The sequence below is a fragment of the Muntiacus reevesi genome, chromosome 1, assembly GCF_963930625.1.
Source record: "Muntiacus reevesi chromosome 1, mMunRee1.1, whole genome shotgun sequence".
NCBI lineage: Eukaryota > Metazoa > Chordata > Mammalia > Artiodactyla > Cervidae > Muntiacus > Muntiacus reevesi.
In genome coordinates, this window is record NC_089249.1 from 47,774,778 (window position 1) to 47,794,028 (window position 19,251).

The following is a 19,251-nucleotide window of genomic DNA, read 5'->3' on the forward strand; positions in this document are numbered from 1 at the left end:
TCCTGGCGGGGCACAGATGGAGTCACGTGTGCTCAGTCTGTTACAACCGCCCCTGGCCCCCACCCCAGGTTCTCTTTGCTCCGCCCTCATCTAGCGCTGCTTGGACGGTGGATTTCACGCACAACTTTATGTGGGGCTTCTGGGTATCTGTGATACATAAATGTACAGTTCTTGATCCCCAAAGTCCTCTGAGCAGGAGGGGCAGGATGCCTGGGGAAATGTCCTTGAGGTAGAGTCCCAGGGTAGAGGTGGTGACGAGCACTCATCGGAAGAGATTTCCTCCTGGAGAAATGCTAAGGGTCTTTCGTGATTCTCACGCCTCTCTGAAAGGGAAAGAAGCAGGTGTCAGGTAGACGTGGGTGAAGAGTGAGACTAAAGGCTCCTCCCTGCCATGACACCACCACCCCCATTCCTGCTCTCCTTTATTTTTTGCCTTTGTGCAGTGGCTAAGTCATGTCTAAGTCATGTCCGACTCTTTGTGACCTCATGGACTATAGCCCACCAGGCTCCTCTGTCCATGGAATTTTCCAGGCAAGAATACTGGAGTGGGTTGCCATTTTCTTCCGTAGGGGATCTTCCCGACCCAGGGATCAAACCCATGTCTCCTGCGCTGGCAGGCAGATTCTTTACTGCTGAGCCACCTGGGAAGCTCTCCTATGTTGACCCATCTCACCCTCCACCCCCCTTCACTACCGACCACCACCTCTTGTATCCCCGCTGGTTCTACACTGGCCTTTCCCTCCACTCCGACCCAAGCTAGCTTCCTTTCTGCACTTACGACGTGGTCAGGGGTGTGTCCAGGTGTACGACATGAGACCCTCGCATCCTCTGCAGTTGGACCCGAGTCAGCTTCCGAGGCCTGCTGTCCCCAGGCTCAGGGACGCCCTCGATCCTTTGACTGGCCAGTTCCTCGCGGATCTCTCGGAGCATGTCCTCGGGCCGGAGGGGGTGAGGGGAGGGGGTGTAGTCAGGTCCCTGGGAGGGATACCCCTCTTCTTCTTCATCCCCTGAGGACTCCCAGGGGCTTTCCTCAGAAGAGTCAGCATGGGTTGGGGAGGAGGACAGCTGCCCCCGAAGTTGGGCCCTCTGCAAGGTTTCCACCACCACATTCTCGCCCACTGAGGTCTGGTCTTCTTCCTCAGATGAGGTTGGTGGGTCTACCCTGGGAAGACTGCCTGCTTTCCGGACACCTTCCTCGGGCAGTACAGGGGCGCTTCGGCGTTGGGGAGCCTGGGGGTCAGAAGGCTGGGGACGCAGAGGGACATCTCGGAGTTCCAGGGTGGAGAAAGTGAGGCGAGGGTCCCGCCGAAGGGCCCTCAAGCGTAGACGGCTCAGTGGGGAGTGGGGCTCTTTGGGAGAGCCTGGGATGAGAGTGCCATAGCCAGAGTCCGAGGTGTCATCTGGTACCAAGGGGGCATCTTCATCTGTGTCTTCTGTCACCACCAGGTGCGGGATGACAGTCGAGGACTCGCAAGTCCTAGAGTTAATAGCAAATGGTCAGAGTCAGATGCTGAGGGGTCAAGTTCAAATACAGGGAATCTCCCTCGACCCCTCCATTCAGAAATGGCCCCTCCTTCAAACTTATTTTGGTCTTACTTTTTGCACTTCATTGATTGTTTTTCTCATCTCACTGGCTAGACCACAAGCTCCTTTAAGGCATTTTAGCCCCTACATTCAGGTCCAGAAACTTGTTATCAAGTATTTGCTCTTTCCTGAGCTCTGCTGAGTTCCCCACCCCCTCCATGGATGGAGTCTTTTTTTTTTTCTCTGTAATAAACCATGATGCTCAGCAACTGTTATTTTGGATGAAGCTCTCACATTATCTGTCCAGATTTGAACTAGCCGGGTTCCTATAACCCTGACATTCTTGAAAACCCCTGGCCTGGGGAGCCTATTTCTCTCAGGGAGTTTGCGCCTCTCCTGTCTGTTTCTTTTATCCTGTGCCCACCCAAGGCTGGCTAACCCAAAGATGGTCCTTTACAGGGCTGGTGCCAAACTATAGGCTGGGTTCCTCAATCAGGTCCCACCTACCCCCCACCAGCCAAAGTTGTCATTCCTAGCCTCGTAGTTTCCCCTTCCTTTCCTCCCAGCCTGCAGCCCCCCTACCCTGGGAGAACTTGTGCTCCCTGTGGTTCTTACCTGCCCTCCGTGCTGTTTTGAGAGCCCTCCTGGGAAGGCGTGGAGGGCCTGGTGCCTGGGGACTCCCCATCTCGGTCGCGATAGAGAGCCAAGAGCTCCCTCTTCTGTTGGATATACTCCTCTGCCTTCAGCTTTTGCAGGGTGGCCTGGAGTGTGGAAACTTTCATTAAGAGCTCTCCTTTATTGAGCACCTGTTGTATGCCAGGTACCATGCTAAGTGCTTTACAGTTTTATCGTACTTCATCTTCACCACCCTACGAAGCAGATTTTTTTGCTCCTACATTACTCCCAGGACTTCCCTGGTGGCTCACTGGTAAAGGACCCACCTGCCAATGCAGGAGACTTGGGTTCGATCCCTGGGCTGGGAAGATCCCTTGGAGAAGGAAATGGCAGCCCTTCCCAGTGTTCTTGCCTGGAGAATCCCATGAACAGAGAGGCCTGGCGGGTTACAGTCCATGGGGTTGCAAAAGAGTTGGACATGACTTCGGACTGACCTACAACTTTACTCCTGAGAAACAGAGACTCTGAGGTTAAGTAACTACCAAGGCCATGCCTTGGGAAAGTGGGATGGAGCCAAGATTTGAGTTCTTGAGCTGGTCCTGGGGGTAGGTGGGGGAACAGAAGTGCCCTTTCCCAAGCTGTACCATTCTTCCTGCCTCTCATGCCCCTTGGCAAGCCCTGTCTCTGGCTTGTTTTCTCCTTCAAGAAGCCGTTCCTGATTGGTGGTGATAGTGGCATAATTGCTCTGAATGATGCTGGATCCTCAGGTTACTTTTCCTCCTACCTGCAGGATGGGCAGGGCTATGCTTTGTCCTGGGCTGAGGACTCTGCTGTTCCTCAGAGATGAGGGCAACATCCTTCCAAGAGGAATGGAAAGAGGATATACCACATTTTGTCCTCCTTAGCATTTTCCTACGGGCATCATCAGAATAAAAGAGTGATGTCTGAGCAGTTGTTCATAAAGCCCTTCTACATGAATATGGATATTGGATACACATCACCACCTGGCAGGGTGGAAGCATGGATGTTAGCCCATTTTACAGATGAGAAAACAAGACTTATGAGTGGACTTGAACCAGGCCGCACAGGTAGAGAGAAGCCTTTGTGAGTCCTAGTTCAATAACTGCACTATTTTTCAAGGGCAGCCTTAAAGGGTCAAGAACGATGCGAGGACAACTTTTCTCTTGGTGGTGGGGAAAGGCGGCAGCGGAACCCTTGGAGAGGCTGAAGGCAGAGGTTTGGCAAAAAGGCTGTGGTGGCGGCTGCTGCAGGCAGCGCTGGTACCGGCACAGACTGAAATGGCCGTATCACTGGAAATATAGAAGGACTTCCATGCTGGTGAGCAAACGGTTCCTGCCTGAGCCTCACGCCTTCCTTCCCCAAGGTCCAGCAGCTGAGAGATAACATCTGGTACATCGGGGCCGCTAAGACCACACCCCCAAGCTCTACTCTGATTGGTTGAGGCTCATTAAGGAATTTGAATATGCTCCGGCCCCACCCCACCCAGACTTTAAGTACATGAACCCGCAACTCTTAGGCACCAGGACCTTCCCAAAGCCTCTCTAGAAACACAGCGAGGTAAGGGGAGCTGGGTCTGTACAAGAGACATGTTGGAGAAATGGATGAACAGACAGGAAAATGACCTCAGGCTCCTATTTCCAATTTTCCCGCCCTGGCTTCCCAGTCACTGTCTCCTGCGAGGATTCTCAGCCGTCTCGGTCTCGTAAGACTTGGTATGTTGGCCAGAGCCAGGGTGATGGTTCCTGGGGGCAGGAGACCACCACGCCAGGCCAGGTCCAGTGACCTGAGTGTGGTGAGGGAAACGAGGTGGGAGGAGCTGGTCTTGGGGTCGGGGCAGGGCTGGGGCAGCCTGCTTGATGTTCGGCACCCAGGGATCCAACCTACATTTCTTGCATCTCCTGCATTGGCAGGTGGATTCTCTACCACCGATTCACCTGGGAAGCTCCACCCTAGCCCTAACCCCAAATTACAAAATGATCCCCAAAGAGTCTAGTTAATAACCATCACCATATGTTGTTACAAATATTTTTTTCCTTGAGAAAAGGACTTTTTAGGATTTTCTCTCTTAGCAACTTTCATAGTTCATCCTTATCTCTCACCTGAACTCCAGTCTGTTTCCATATTTCCACAAACCCCCCACAAGCCCTTAAATCTCTGGGCTTCACAGGTGGCTCAGTGGTAAAGAATCCACCTGCCAATGCAGAAGATGCTAGAGATGTGGGTTCCATCTCTGGGTGAGGAAGATCCCTTAGAGAAGGAAATGGCAACCCATCCCAGTATTCTTGCCTGGAAAATCCCATGGACAGAGGAGCCTGGCGGGCTACAGTCCATGTGGTCGCAAAAAGAGTTGGACACAACTGAGCACACTTGCACTGCTAAGAGATCTCCACTTGGCTGTCTCCTACGACTTCATTTCCAAAGGCTTCTGTTTAAAACGGAAACCTCACTATCCCAGCCCCACCCCCGCCAGGAAGCAGCAACTAAACAAACAGGTTTCCCTTTCTGATGATTTCAGTTGTCTTTGCCAAAGCAACTTTTCACACAGGAACCTTGCAAGCAAGTCATCCTTTGTCCTTGTGGATCTGAGTTACCATGAGCTGGCACCACATTGCCTGTTTAATCTGAATAGTTTCTTTGAATCTTCCCTGTGAGACAAGGACTGTTATTATTTAAATCCATTTTGCAGGTGAAGAAATGGAAGATGAGCCTCATAACTCCCCCAAGGTCACCCAGTCAGTAAGAGGCAGAGTTGGGGTCTGAACCATGCATTCAATATAGGCTTCTCTTAGTCTCCCTAAGGCTCACCTGTCTCTTCTTTCTTCTTTAGCTCCTTTCTTCTTTTTCGCATCCTGTCCCTAAGGCCATGGCACTCAACCTCAATGTTTCATATCCAAACTAGTACGGTAAATCTCCTGCCACCACTCTCCCTCTCCCAGCCCACCTGTCACATGGCCACCTAACAATTTAAGACCAGACACACAGATTTCACCATGGCCTTCCCTTGCTCAAGAATCTATGGCAACTCTTGTGTCAACCTGCTAACTAAATTCAGACTTGTTCAGTCCACACTCTTCTGCAGGCCCTGGGGTCCCTGTAGAACTCGGCCTGTCATCACTGGCTCCACACAAAACCCTTCGCTCCAGACTCAGAAGGCATGCTTACTGTCCCCCTCCTCCCCCAAATAAATCCAGCCCAATTTCTCCCTTGAGTCTTCTGCCTGGGGTCTTCCCATCCTTAAAGTCCAACCCAAATCTTCCCTCTTCTTAAAAAAAAAAAAAAAAAGTTTATTTATTTATTTAGCTGGGTCAGGTCTTAGTTGCAGCATGAAGGATTTTTATTGTGTCATTCGAGATATTTCACTGTGGCACTGTGGCACCCTGCGGCATGTGAGATCTTAATTCCCGGATCAGGGATTGAACTTACAACCCTAGCAATGCAAGGTGAATCCTCAACCACTGGACCACCAGGGAAGTCTGCTTCCCTCTTCTTTGGCCATTCTGCTCCCATAGTGGGTTGAATAGTGGGCCCAGACAGACAGGTCTAGGTCCTGACTCCCAGAACCTGGGAATGTGGGTTACTTTGCTTGGAAGAAGGGTCTCCGCAGATGTGCACAGATTCTAAGTGAAGGATCTCAAGATGAGGTCTTCCTGGATTTGGGGCTAATGAGTAGTGTCTAAGAGACAAGAGAGGGATACTGGGACACAGAGACACTCAGAGAGCTGGACCATGTGAAGACAGAGGCAGAGAGTGGAGTGATGCTGCCATAGGTTAGGGATCACCTGGAGCCCCTATGAGCTAGAGGAGGCATTGAAGGACGCCCCCTAGAGCGCTGGCAAGGACACCTTGATTTTCAACTTCCAGCCTCCAGAACTGTGATGGAGTACACTTCTGTCATTTTAAGGCACCAAGTGGTAAGCAACACAGCTGCATTTGGGGAACTTCCTTGGTGGTCCAGTGGCTAAGACTCCATGCTCCCAATGCAGGGGGCATCCGGGTTCAACCCCTGGTCAGGGAACTAAAACTCACATGCTGCAACTAACTAAAGATTCCCCATGCCACAACTAAGAACTGGCACAACCAACCAACCAACCAACTAAATAAATAAATATTTTCAAAACTATAGCTCCATTTGGGTCTCGCTGCTTTTGAACTCCTCTAGTTTTTGTTGCAGGAATCTGCCCAGGGTCACTCACTGGGTTAACATTTTCACGGGCTCTGTGTCATTTACAGGACAAAGTTCAAGTGCCCCGAGCATGGCATCTGGAGACCACGTGATCTGGCAGGGCAGTGCTGCCCTTGTGCTGGATGCCCTGGTAACGCCGCCCACTAGGCTGGTGATGGTCTTAACACACACGACTGCCTCCGATTCCTGACCTTCGCACACTCTGCTCTTCATCTGGAATGTCTTTCCCACCCACCTCATTCCCCCAATGTGCCCCAAAATATCCACCAACTGGGCTCAGACAGTAGCTCCTTTTGAAGCCTTCTCATCATCCCTACCCTCTGCACAGTCCCTGTTGCAACCAACCCCCAGACAGAGTGAACCACGCTCTGCTCCGTTCCTTCCACACGTTTCTGTTACATGTATGCCCATTTGTCTAGATGTGTGTATTCCGTGAGGGCAGAAATGGCATTTTATACTTTTCTGATTCCCTAGCCCCTTGCCTTTTGTATGCAGCAGGTGCCCCTCTGCTGACTGGAAGCCCAAGCTCGGCAGTTAATTGTTTCACAGCCTCAAAACCTTCAGGGAAGTGTGTCTTGGCTGGCCCAGAGATAGGCACCCAAGCTGGCCAAAAGCTTTCTTCTAGGCTCTTTTTTCTTTTATACTTTTTTTTTTTTGGCTATGTCCCATGGTTTGTGGGATTTTAGTTCCCAGACCAGGGACTGAACCCATGCTCTTGGCAGTGAAAGCACAGAGTCCTATCCACTGGACCACCAGGAAATTCCTTCTTCTGTGCTCTTAAGGATGGTCAAGGCTGTGTCTTCCTCTGAGGGCACACCAGAGAGGCAGAAGGTCCGGTCTGAAGCTGAGTGCTTCTCCCCTAGCTTCTCTCTCCTCTCCTTGATCCTCCCCTCCTGTGTCTGAGCTCCAGCGCCCTCCCCAACCCGGCGCCCAGCATCACATACCTGGGCCTGCTGGGTCTTCTCCAGCCACCGGGCCCGGTCGGCAGCGCTGGGACAGTGGACAGTGAGGGCGCTGGAGACACACTGGAAGTCAGTGAGGTGGACCAGCAGGAAGCTGCCTGGGGGCAGGAAAAGGTCTGCTTCCAGGGCTGGGCCTCATCTGATCCCCAACCCCACCTCCGCTTCTGCGGCCGAGGGGGAGGGAGACAGAAGAGGGAGACTCACTGGGATCACGGAGCGGCCGGCACACAAGCTTCTCCAGCATGAGGGGCGGGCGGATAACCTTGGGTTTGTCTGCCTTGCGAGGGGCCTTGGTCACCAGGAGCACGTCAGAGAACAGGAACAGGTATACATCCAGCTAAGGGCGCACAGAGAGAGATTCAAGGGTCAGCTGAAGCAGGGCTGGAGGGACAGGGGTCAGGCATGGGTGTGCGGGCAACACAGAGCAGGGAACTGAGAGCCGGGAGCCCCTCAGTGTGGGCACGTCTCTTTACAGGAAAGACAGTGGCTGGCGTGGGTCACAGCAACCAGCAGAGCAAGGCCAGAACCATGTCTTCTTCCCAACACACAGGGAGATGCATGGACACCCACAGAGATATGGACACACACAGAGACACAGACACACACAGAGAAACATATGGACACACACACAGATACACACATACCTAGAATACAGACATAGACACACAGAGACACAGAGAGAGACATATGGACACACACAGACACACAAAAATATACACACAGAGAGACACATGGACACACACACAGACACACACACAGACACACAGATACACACAGAGAGACACATGGACACACACACACACATAGAATACAGACATAGACACAGAGAGAGACACATGGACACACACACACATAGAATACAGACATAGACACACAGAGACACACAGACACACAGACACAGACATAGAGACACACATAGAGACACATGGACATACACACATAGACACCCACATAGACACAGAGACGCACACAGAGACATATGGACACGCAGACACACACACAGACACAGACGAATACACAGACACACACACAGAGACACACACACAAAGACACACACAGACACAGAGACACACAGACACAGAGAGAGAGACATATGGACACACACAGACAAAAACACACACACAGACACACAAAAAGATACACACAGAGAGACACATGGACACACACACAGACACACAGACAGACACATGGACACACACACACATAGAATATAGACATAGACACACACAGAGAAACATGGACACACACACATAGAATACAGACATAGACACAGAAAGAGACATATGGACACACAGAGACATAGACACACACACAGACACACACAAAGATACACACAGAGAGACACATGGACACACAGACATAGACACACACACACATAGAATACAGATGTAGATACACAGAGACACAGAGAGAGACATATGGACACACACAGACACAGACACACACAGAGAAACATATGGACACACACACACAGACACACACACAGACACAGACACACACAGAGAGACACATGGACACACACACATAGACACACACACACATAGAATACAGACATAGACACACACAGAGAGACACACAGAAAGATACACACAGAGAGACACACAGACACACATACACAGACATAGAGACACACATACAGACACAGACACACACAGAGAAACATATGGACACACACACACAGACACACACACACATAGAATACAGACATAGACACACACAGAGAGACACACAGAAAGATACACACAGAGAGACACACAGACACACATACACAGACATAGAGACACACATACAGACACAGACACACACAGAGAAACATATGGACACACACACACAGACACACACACACATAGAATACAGACATAGACACACACAGAGAGACACACAGAAAGATACACACAGAGAGACACACAGACACACATACACAGACATAGAGACACACACACAGACACAGACACACACAGAGAGACACATGGACACACACACATAGACACACACACACATAGAATACAGACGTAGACACACACAGAGAAACACAGAAAGATACACACAGAGACACATACACAGACATAGAGACACACATACAGACACAGACACACACACAGAGAATACAGACATAGACACACAGACACACACAAAGATATACACAGACACACAGAGAGACACATAAACACACACAGACACATGGACACTGGCAGAGATACACACACAGAGAGACAGACATGGACATACAGAGACACACACACACACACACACACACACACACACACACACACACACACACACACACACACACACACAGCCCCCTCCTCCCATTTCCAGCCTCTGATCCAGCCTGGCTCCCAGGGCCTCTCCCTTCCTCCCCTTCCCTTCCCTTCCATCCTCCCCGCCCCTCACCTTCCCTTCACGCCCCTCCTTCACGCGCGCGGGCCCCTCGAGCAGCAGCTGCCTGGTGTGCTCCGGGGCGACCCCCAGCATGGGGGCCATCAGGTCCAGGGTGGAGAACGGTCGCAGGTTCTGAGGGTGCAGTGGGCAGAGCGGGCACTGGGAACCCCGCCCCTTGGAGGACTGCCTCCGGTTCACCCCCCACCCCGCCCCGGGACCCGCCCCCCAGAGGAACGATGGTCACACGCGTAGCCCTTGGCACCTCTGCTCCTCCCCGTCCAGGCCTGGGGGCCGTACTTTCCCGAAGCCCCCTTCCCGCTGTCTCTCTCACCTTCTCCACCTCCTCGCTGGACGGCTCCAGCACCTCGTAGGGCCCGACGCGCCGGGCCGCAGCCGCCAAGCTCTCCTGCTCTTCGCCCTGGCGCACCTGCTTGTTGATGTGCCGCAGAAAGGATTCCATCGCTGCGATCTGGGGGAGCGGGAGGGAGAGGGCGCGGAGGAAGACGGCTCAGCTCCTCGCCCGTTCATCCCACCCACCGACGACATCAGCGCCACACGGGCACATACGCAGGAGGAAGGAGAGTTCAAGGGCTCCCGGAGTTGCGTCCCCACACACCAGCCCCCGACAGCCCCCCTCCCGCAGGGGTCAGCCCTCTACCATGGCGGTCAGGGCCTCCCGGGCCTGGGGCTTGGGGGTCCTCTTGAGCACAGCCTGGAGCAGCAGCGGGTACTTGGTGATGCGCTGGTGGGGCTTGATGAGCAGGTCTCCCAGCATCTGCCTCCCTGAGCGCTTGTGCTTCTCACACCACTGCCAGGGAAGTGGGGCAGGGGTCAGGGACTGCAGGCCACCCTCCTGCCTTGGACCAAGGTCCGCGGTGTCCCCCTTCCCCAGCAACTCCTCTCCCACCTGCACGAAGACGTGGAAGAGAGGGTTGTGGTCCTGCTGCTCCCGGGCGTAGGCCATGGTCTGCCTCACTCGCAGGCAGTATAGGACGTAGGGCTGGAAGCGCTGGCTGCACTGGAGGGACAGGTGTGGGGGCGGGGAGCGGGCAGGGGAAGGAGGGATGAGATACCAGCTCCAGCCACACACAACACGAGGAGCAGCCTGGCCTAGACCCTCCCTCCAGTGCCTGCCAATCCAGACCCTCCTCAACTTCCAGCCCCGCTCCCTGGACTCCAAGGAGGAGTTGAGGTCCTGAGGGGTCGACCCGCTGCTGCCCTCTGAGCTCCATCCTCAGCCCCCTCGGTGTCCCGCTACTCTGGACTTCACCCACCATCAATAATTCAGTGGGATCGTTGTCAGGGCGCTGCAGATCCCATTTCAGCCCAGCTGTGGAGTGGCGACCTGAGGCTTGCCCAGAGCCCTGCCCTGGAGAAGGGGGCCACAGAAGGCCCCCAGGAGACTGTGCCCCCACCTCTCTACCCCAACCCAGCTGGGCAAGGCCATGCCCCCTGGCTGGGGAGCTGGGTGGAGGTTGGAGCCCGGGCCTCTTGCTTGCCAGTGCCCTGTGCTCTTTCACATCCCCTCCCCCCGGGCTCCCAAGGGACAAGTCACTAAGCCCCCAGTCTAGTTCCCTGATGTTTGTCCCTGGATCTCTGTCCCGGACATCAGATTTCATGATGTGTGTAGCCCTCCCCTGAGACAGTTGCCCTCTGGGATGTTCAGAAGCCCAAAAAGCCCTGGGAACAGAGGTCATACTGCTGAAATGAAGGCAGGAGATGAACTGGTATTTGGGGGTAAGGGCCATGTCTTTGGACTCGCTTGAATCACATCAGGATTCCGGCGGCAAGGGCTTGCCTGCGAACAGGACCCCTCGGGGCCCTCCCAGTTCCACCCCATCTGGAAGTGGCCCCTGTCCCCTCCTCACCGTCAGGAAGCCGTCTTGCAGGCTGACTGGGTCCAGAGGCTGGCCTGAGGCTCGTGTCTCCTCTAGGGTGGGCCCCAGCACCTCTTCCCAGAAGCTCCGGTGGGCTCGAATCAGGCTGGGGACGTTTCCAAACAGAGCTTCAGCTGACACCTGGGGGAGGGAGGGGCACTCAGCCATGTGCCTGGGCAGGTGACCCGCGGGCTGCGCTGGCCACGGACAGGCAAGGCCAGCTGAGCCTGGGTGGTGGGGGCTGGGGTCTAGAGCAAGAAGCAGAGTGGGGAGGGCAGGAGGTGGGGGTCCTAGTAGATGGGGCAGTGGCATTTCAGTTCTCTGTGACCTTGCCCTCCCCAGACCCCGGGCTCAGTCCACCCACACCACACCAAGTGCCCACTCACTTCCGTCAGCAGGCCCACGCGCTGCAAGTTCAGCAAACCCGCAGCTAGGAGCTAGATGCAGGGAGAGAGGGTCTTAGCACCTGGCCTCCTCCTCTCGGACCCCAGCCTCACCCTTCACAGCATCCCCACCCCATCTTCAGTACCGCAAACCTTTCTCCCAAGACCCTGGGCAGGGGGCTCTAGGCATCCTGCCCCTCCCTCTCCAACAACCCTGTCCCATCCTGGTCTGGATGATGGGGGGTGATTCGAGGGCCAGGGCTGGGGTCGCTGGGCAGGTGGGTGGGGGCTCACATCCGTCATGATCTTGAGCTTCCGCACGTAGATGAGCTCCGTGGTCAGTAGTTCCCACAGGGCCTCCTGCTGGTGGCAGAGCTCCCGGCTCATCTCCTGGGTGGGGATGGGGCTGGTGAACGATGACAAGACCAGCTGCCGCCATCTGCTAAATGCTACTGGATCTGCGTCCTAGACAGCCTTTAACCTTCTCCCAGTCTTCCAGTGTGGAGGGGGTATTTGTCATCCTCATGTCATGAGGCACGCAGAGCCTTGTTGTCTTGTCCAAGGTCTCACTAGTATGTGGCGGGGTCTCACTAGTACCTGGTGGGGTCTCATTAGTATGTGGGGGTCTCACTAGTACCTGGCGGGGCCTCACTAGTATGTGGGGTCTCACTAGTACCTGGCGGGGCCTCACTAATACCTGGCGGGGCCTGATTAGTACCTGCCTGGTGGGGCCTCACTAGTACCTTGTGGGGCCTCACTAGTACCTGGCAGGGTCTCGCTAGTACCTGGCGGGGGCCTCACTAGTACCTGGCGGGGTCTCACTAGTACCTGGCGGGGGTCTCACTAGTACCTGGCGGGGCCTCACTAGTACCTTGTGGGGCCTCACTAGTACTTGTCGGGGGTCTCACTAGTACCTGGTGGGGTCTCACTAGTATGTGGGGTCTCACTAGTACCTTGTGGGGCCTCACTAGTACCTAGCGGGGGTCTCACTAGTACCTTGTGGGGTCTCACTAGTACCTGGCAGGGGTCTCACTAGTACCTGGCGGGGGTCTCACTAGGGCCTGGCGGGGGTCTCACTAGTACCTGGCGGGGGTCTCACTAGTATACCTGGCGGGGCCTCACTAGTACCTGGCGGGGGTCTCACTAGTATACCTGGCAGGGTCTCACTAGTATACCTGGTGGGGTCTCACTAGTACCTGGCGGGGTCTCACTAGTACCTTGTGGGGCCTCACTAGTACCTGGCGGGGTCTCACTAGTACCTGGCAGGGGTCTCACTAGTACCTGGTGGGGCCTCACTAGTACCTTGTGGGACCTCACTAGTACCTGGCGGGGTCTCACTAGTACCTGGCAGGGGTCTCACTAGTACCTTGTGGGGCCTCACTAGTACCTTGTGGGGTCTCACTAGTACCTGGCGGGGTCTCACTAGTACCTGGCAGGGGTCTCACTAGTACCTGGTGGGGCCTCACTAGTACCTTGTGGGACCTCACTAGTACCTGGCGGGGTCTCACTAGTACCTGGCAGGGGTCTCACTAGTACCTGGTGGGGTCTCACTAGTACCTTGTGGGACCTCACTAGTACCTGGCGGGGTCTCACTAGTACCTGGCAGGGGTCTCACTAGTACCTGGTGGGGCCTCACTAGTACCTTGTGGGACCTCACTAGTACCTGGCGGGGTCTCACTAGTACCTGGCAGGGGTCTCACTAGTACCTGGTGGGGTCTCACTAGTACCTTGTGGGACCTCACTAGTACCTGGCGGGGTCTCACTAGTACCTGGTGGGGCCTCACTAGTACCTTGTGGGGCCTCACTAGTACCTGGCGGGGGTCTCACTAGTACCTGGCGGGGGTCTCACTAGTACCTGGCAGGGCCTCACTAGTACCTGGCGGGGGTCTCACTAGTATGTGGGGTCTCACTAGTACCTGGCAGGGTCTCACTAGTACCTGGTGGGGCCTCACTAGTACCTTGTGGGGCCTCACTAGTACCTGGTGGGGGTCTCACTAGTACCTGGCGGGGGGTCTCACTAGTATGTGGGGTCTCACTAGTACCTGGCAGGGTCTCACTAGTACCTGGTGGGGCCTCACTAGTACCTTGTGGGGCCTCACTAGTACCTGGTGGGGGTCTCACTAGTACCTGGCGGGGGTCTCACTAATACGTGGTGGGGCCCCGATCTGAAGCTTCAGTGACATGCCTCTAAGTGCTGTCCCCGCGGACTGCACTTCCCACGGCCTTTCCCTCCTCTGGGCCAGAGGTGAGGAGGGTGTTTGTGTGTCTCGGACCCCACGGGGACAGGCTCACCTTGTGCCCAGGCACCAGCTCCTTCCAGGACTTCTCAATGGCCACGCTGTTGTCGCTGCCCTCCCCGATCTCCCAGTGCTGCCGGTCCTCCCGGGGCAGGCGGGGCATCCCAAACATGCTGAAGGTATGCAGCCTCACCTGCAGCTCGTGGGCCTTGGTGACTTCCTGGGGGCGCCGAGAGGGGATTAGTCCTGGCGCCTGGACCACCTGGCCGGGCAAGGGCTGTGTGTATGCATGCGTGCGTGTATGTGGGAGAGCTCATCTTTAGGTGGGTTGATAAGGAGTCTGGGGCCCTTGAGGAGAAAGGGGTCTAGAGCACTCCAGAAGGAGAAAGGGGTCTGGGGCTCTCAAGGAGAAAGGACAAACTTTCTACATTGTTTTTTCTTAGTCAATATAACAGTGTATCTTGCTTGAGGGCATGTTTCCCCTTAACAAGAACCTTCTGACTAATCTTGTTATCTTAAGACATATTGTGGGAGTGAGTCTGGTAAGACCTTTCTATTGTTAGTTCTAATCTTAACTTAATATGTATATTGTGGGAGTGGGTCTGGTAAAACTATATAGGGCCCTGATAAAACTAGAGAGGGGGACACTCTCTGTCCCCCTTCTGATGTCTGTGTCAGAAGCTCTCTCTGTCCCCTTTCACTTTAATAAAACTCTGCTACACCAAAGCTCTTGAGTGATCAAGTCTGGTCCCTGGTCCTGAAGCTAAATCTTCAGAGATCATGAATCTGACATCGTTCACCGTAAGTTATCATATGCGTGTGTCTCTGTGTGTGTGTGTGTGTGTGAATGGGAGGTGGCAAGCAGCCCTGAGCATGAGTGGGGACATGCAGGCCTGGCAGGGGGCGAGGATCAACCCTGGCTGGGGTTATAGCAGGGGTCGGCACAAGGCTGGAACCCGCATGGAGAGGCGCCTTGTCTGCAGGAAGGTTCCTGACTCCGGGCTCCCTAATCAGAAAGACAGCTTCCAGGTCTCTCCTGAGTCAGACCCCTTCAGAGGGACCTTCAGGTGGGGGCCAGAAGGGGGCTTAGGGAACCAGCGGTCCCAGGAATATTTGGACACTTGCCCGTAAAGCGGACATTCTTATGAGACAGCCTGGCTGGGAGAAGCTCCCCTGAGAGGGTCTCTAGACAGAGCTGCACTTGGCTTCTTGGAGGGGCACTGGTGTTCTCAGCTCTGATCGAAGCTCAGGCTGGGAGCTCGGTGATGGGAGGAGAGGGATCCCTCACCTTGAGTTTGGGGGAGTGAGGTGTCCCGACCCCAAAGGGACCTCCTTGCGTCTTCTCGGGCACTGGTTCTCGAAGCCTCAGGGGAGACAGGCGTCTGGCCGGGCCAGAACCCGTGGTGAAGGGGACGTAGCCCTGGAGGAGTCGGCGACTGGGATCCTGGAGGAAGAGCAGGGGGAGCTCTGGGCGTGCCCCCTTCCCACAGAGGTCCCAGAGAGACAGAGTGGGGCCCGGCTTAGCTCTGGACAGCGTCCCCTACACCTGCCTGCAAGTTGGGCTGGCTCACCGCTCCCCTAAAACCAGCTTAGTGTGAGCCGCTCCGGCCCTGAGTCACAGTGGCCGCTGCCAGGGAGGCTGCCTAGATGGGCAGGAGCCAGCCAGGCAGGGCAGATGGGCCGGGGGTAGAAATGGCCTCATGCAGAGCAGGAGCAGAGGCACGTACACGACTGGGCTCTGCGTGTTCCCCAGTGCCCCCAGCTCCCGTGTGTTCCCTACACTCTGGCTGTGTGTGTGCACAGGGCCCGGTGCACACGCACTCTGCGACCCACGCACGTGGGAGTGAGGGCACACACATGTGTGCCCTCGCATCCCGTTGGGAGTGGCTGCCCTTCTGTGGGAGAAGTTGGGGCTTGGGCCAGCAGTCCCTCCTGGGCAGGCCTGGTCACATTCCTTGACCTGCCTGTGGCCTTACTTACGCCACAGACTTCCTAGTCTCCCTTCCCGCCCTCGGTGGTGTCCCATGGCCAAACCCTCCTCCAGTCAGACGAGGGATACCCCCGGCTGGAAGCAGAATTGACCTCAAGGTGGAGGGAAGCCAAGGGAAAGACCGCTCGGCCTCCACGCCCCTTTCCTTGGTCAGCGCTGGAGGCTGGCCAGCAAGGTGGAGCCGGGCTGGAGCCAAGGCAGGCCCCCACACCCCTCTCCACCTATAGAGTAGGGACACCTTGAACCTTTGCTCTTCCTCCAGGCCTGACTCAGAGGAAGGCAGGTCTCAGAGAGCTGCTCACAAGCTCTTCCCTAGTAGAGGTGGGAGTCTGGAGGCACTGAACCCTGGGTTTGGTGACCTACCACCCCCAGCTCCGTGCCTCCAACAGCACCAAGGGCCTGGCCCCTCCTGGCTCTCTGCCTCACCTGCCCTGTCTGTCTGGGGTGGGTGTGCAGTCCCGGGACCCTGGGCCCACACAACCATCCTCTCCCTCACAACGCAGGAGGGAAGACAAGGGTGTGGTCTGGGAAGAGTGCCGCCCAAGGCCTGGCAAGGGGACAGAGACTTAAAGCCCGGTGTCCTCCCGCCTGCCCTGCCCAGGTCACCTCTGGGGCACGGCCTGGACTCACCAGCAAAAGGCCTCCTCGGGGATTGACATTGCCTGGAGGATTCACGACCGAGGCCCGATACCTGCCTCCATAGGTCTCAATGCGGGAGGCCACCAGCCCTTGGAGGGGACTCTTATCGGGAGGACCCAAGGCCTGCATCCCTTCTCTCCTGGGTCACCTGCAAAGGGTCATCACTCCAATGTGCAGGGGAAAGGGGCCTCCTGAGGCTGCAGAGAGAATATAAGGATGGAAGGGCCAGCCTTAGTGGAGGGTGCCAGGCTGGAGGCAGAGGCAGAGGGGGAGGGGAAGAAGCAGAAGGGAGGGGGAGAGCCCAGTTTGCTTGTGGGGGGAGTACAGTGGCCTCATCTAGGGCTTGGTGAGGGTTGGGTACACTCCCACATGCTGGGCAGAAAGCCCCTTGGAACCATACTCCCTCTCATTCACATGTGCACACTTGGGATACCAGTTCCTGCACTGACTTCAAAGGATGTTGACATCCTAAAGAGTAGCTGGGAGCAGGGGTCACAGACAGGTTCCCTGCTTCCTGGGTGCCCCCAGGTGAGGGGGATGCCCCTTGCACCTAGCAACACCCTTCCTTCCCCAATACACAGGAGTGGGGGTGGGGTGGGAAGTTGTGGGGGGTGGGGGGGTGGGCAGGGGCAGTGAAAACAGCCCGATCTGCCATCTGTTTTTGCATAGTCCACAAGCTAAGAATGGCTGTTTTACATGTTTAAATAGTTGGAAAAGTCAAAAGAAAAATAAATTTTAAAAAGTAAATAAAATCATGAAAAAGAAGAATAGTTAACAACACAGAAAGATTATATTCAATTCAAATTTCCATGTCCCTAAAGAAAGCGCTATGGGATCACAGACACATTCCCTCCTTGGCCAGTTGTGACTTCCTGCCTGCCAGCTATGACAGAGACCGCAGCGGCTTCAAAGTCTGAGATATTTACTCTCTGGCAACCCATTCCAGTATTCTTGCCTGGAGAATTCCATGGGCAGGCTACAGTCCACGGGGTCGCAAAGAATGGGACACGACTGAGTGACTAACACACACACCCCCGGAAAGGAACGCCCCACCCTTCACCTGGACCCTCAGGCCATGGGCAGGTCTGAGACCGCTGGCCTTAGAGATGAGCAGAGCGGGAGCGGGCTCTGTTGGGTTTCGCCAGCCTCTGGGAGCTCCTCGGTGAGGCTGGGAGACCCGCGGGGGGCTCCCTCCCCTCCCCTAAGCCTCGTAGAGGCCTCCCCGCTCTCTGGGTGGGCGGGGCTTGGAGAGGAGAGACCGCCTAAGCCATTGGGGTGTCGCTCCAGGTGGGCCCCGGAACCCCGCTCCGCCCTCCCCTAACCTCTCCTCTGATTTATGAGCTGGGGAGCGCAGCGTTCCTTGCCTCCCAATAACCCTCCCTCCTTGGGCTCCGAGTCCTTCTCCCCGCAGCCCCGGGTCCCTTCTGAGCTTTGACCCGCTTCCCTTCCTCTGGGGCCCGCGCCCCCAGCCTCCCGTCCCGCCCCGCCCTCCCGCCGCTCACCTGTGCGCGCAGCTGACCCGGCGCCCGCTGCTCGCGCCGCCAGCCCCGCGGTCTCCGACGACGGCTCCCCCGGCGATGCCCGCCCCGCGGCCCGGCCGGGTCTGGGACCGAGCGGCCCGCGGGACCCGGGCTGCGCGGAGCCGGGCCGGGAGGGCGGGGGCGGGGCGGGGGCGGGGCGGCGGGCTGGCTCCTCCCTCTCCCGCGGGCATCCGACCGCCGCGCGGCGGGCGCCCTCGGTCCCTGGGCCCCGGGCGGCTCTGCCTCGCTGCGCAGGGCCCCCTCCTCTCTTCCCCTCGCCCCTGAAGTCTCCACCCACCCAGTCCGGCCTGTCGCCCTCGCGCGCTGCCCTCCGGGTCGGCGGTGGTAACGACTGAGTGACCCGCTGCAGGTGCCCACCTCGCTTTCCGCGTCGGTGAGTGGCCGGCTAGCCGCGTGTCCCGGCCTCGGCCTCCTCTTCCTCCTTTAACCAGGCAGGAGAGCAGGACCGGCAGCAGAAGGGACCTCGGGGATCAGGGACCCCGGGGGCACTGCCCCCTTCTGGCAGCAGAGTCCAAAGTGTGACCCTTATCTCTGCTTGTCGGCTCCAGCCATCTGGCGGAAGGTTGGACTTCACCTTTGCTCCAGGGATGGCGCCTCAAGCCGGGCTGAGGCTGGCCCAACACTTCTCCCACTAACCAAGCCTGGGGGTGGGCGGACCCGATGGCAAACAGCCACACTCCCGCCTTCAAGAGGGCGTCTGAGCATCTACGGCCACTAATAAAATAGACACGGTTTAAGGAAGGGCACACTTCACATTCCCAGTCAGGACACGTAGTCTGACAGAAATACTGGATATCAGAAATCAGAAGTGTCCATAGATGTGTGGTCACTGTCATCTCACACTCAGGGAGCCAAAGACACATTGGAGGGTAGGAGGGAGGTGGGGGCAGGTCTGAA

General features: G+C 56.2%; 1 protein-coding gene across 4 annotated transcripts; it reads right to left on the reverse strand.

The window, feature by feature from the left end:
- Positions 1 to 167: 167 nt before the first annotated feature.
- PLEKHG6 (pleckstrin homology and RhoGEF domain containing G6) lies at positions 168 to 18,828 on the reverse strand. 4 transcript variants are annotated; one of them, XM_065942431.1, is made up of 16 exons: positions 18,712 to 18,828; positions 16,805 to 17,010; positions 15,473 to 15,628; positions 14,240 to 14,404; positions 12,242 to 12,337; positions 11,951 to 12,001; positions 11,556 to 11,705; positions 10,595 to 10,705; positions 10,346 to 10,495; positions 10,019 to 10,156; positions 9,700 to 9,819; positions 7,510 to 7,642; positions 7,288 to 7,403; positions 2,140 to 2,285; positions 779 to 1,477; positions 168 to 323 (listed from the first exon to the last, which is right to left on the reverse strand). In XM_065942431.1, the coding sequence occupies exons 2-16, from the start codon at positions 16,940 to 16,942 to the stop codon at positions 314 to 316; spliced, it is 2,379 nt and encodes a 792-aa protein (XP_065798503.1). In that variant the 5' UTR covers positions 16,943 to 17,010; positions 18,712 to 18,828; the 3' UTR covers positions 168 to 313. The 4 variants fall into 4 exon arrangements, 3 of the variants coding, with proteins under 3 accessions (XP_065798503.1, XP_065798493.1, XP_065798510.1); XM_065942421.1 differs by lacking the exon at positions 18,712 to 18,828 and adding an exon at positions 18,316 to 18,455; XM_065942438.1 differs by lacking the exon at positions 18,712 to 18,828 and adding an exon at positions 17,874 to 17,949.
- Positions 18,829 to 19,251: the final 423 nt, after the last annotated feature.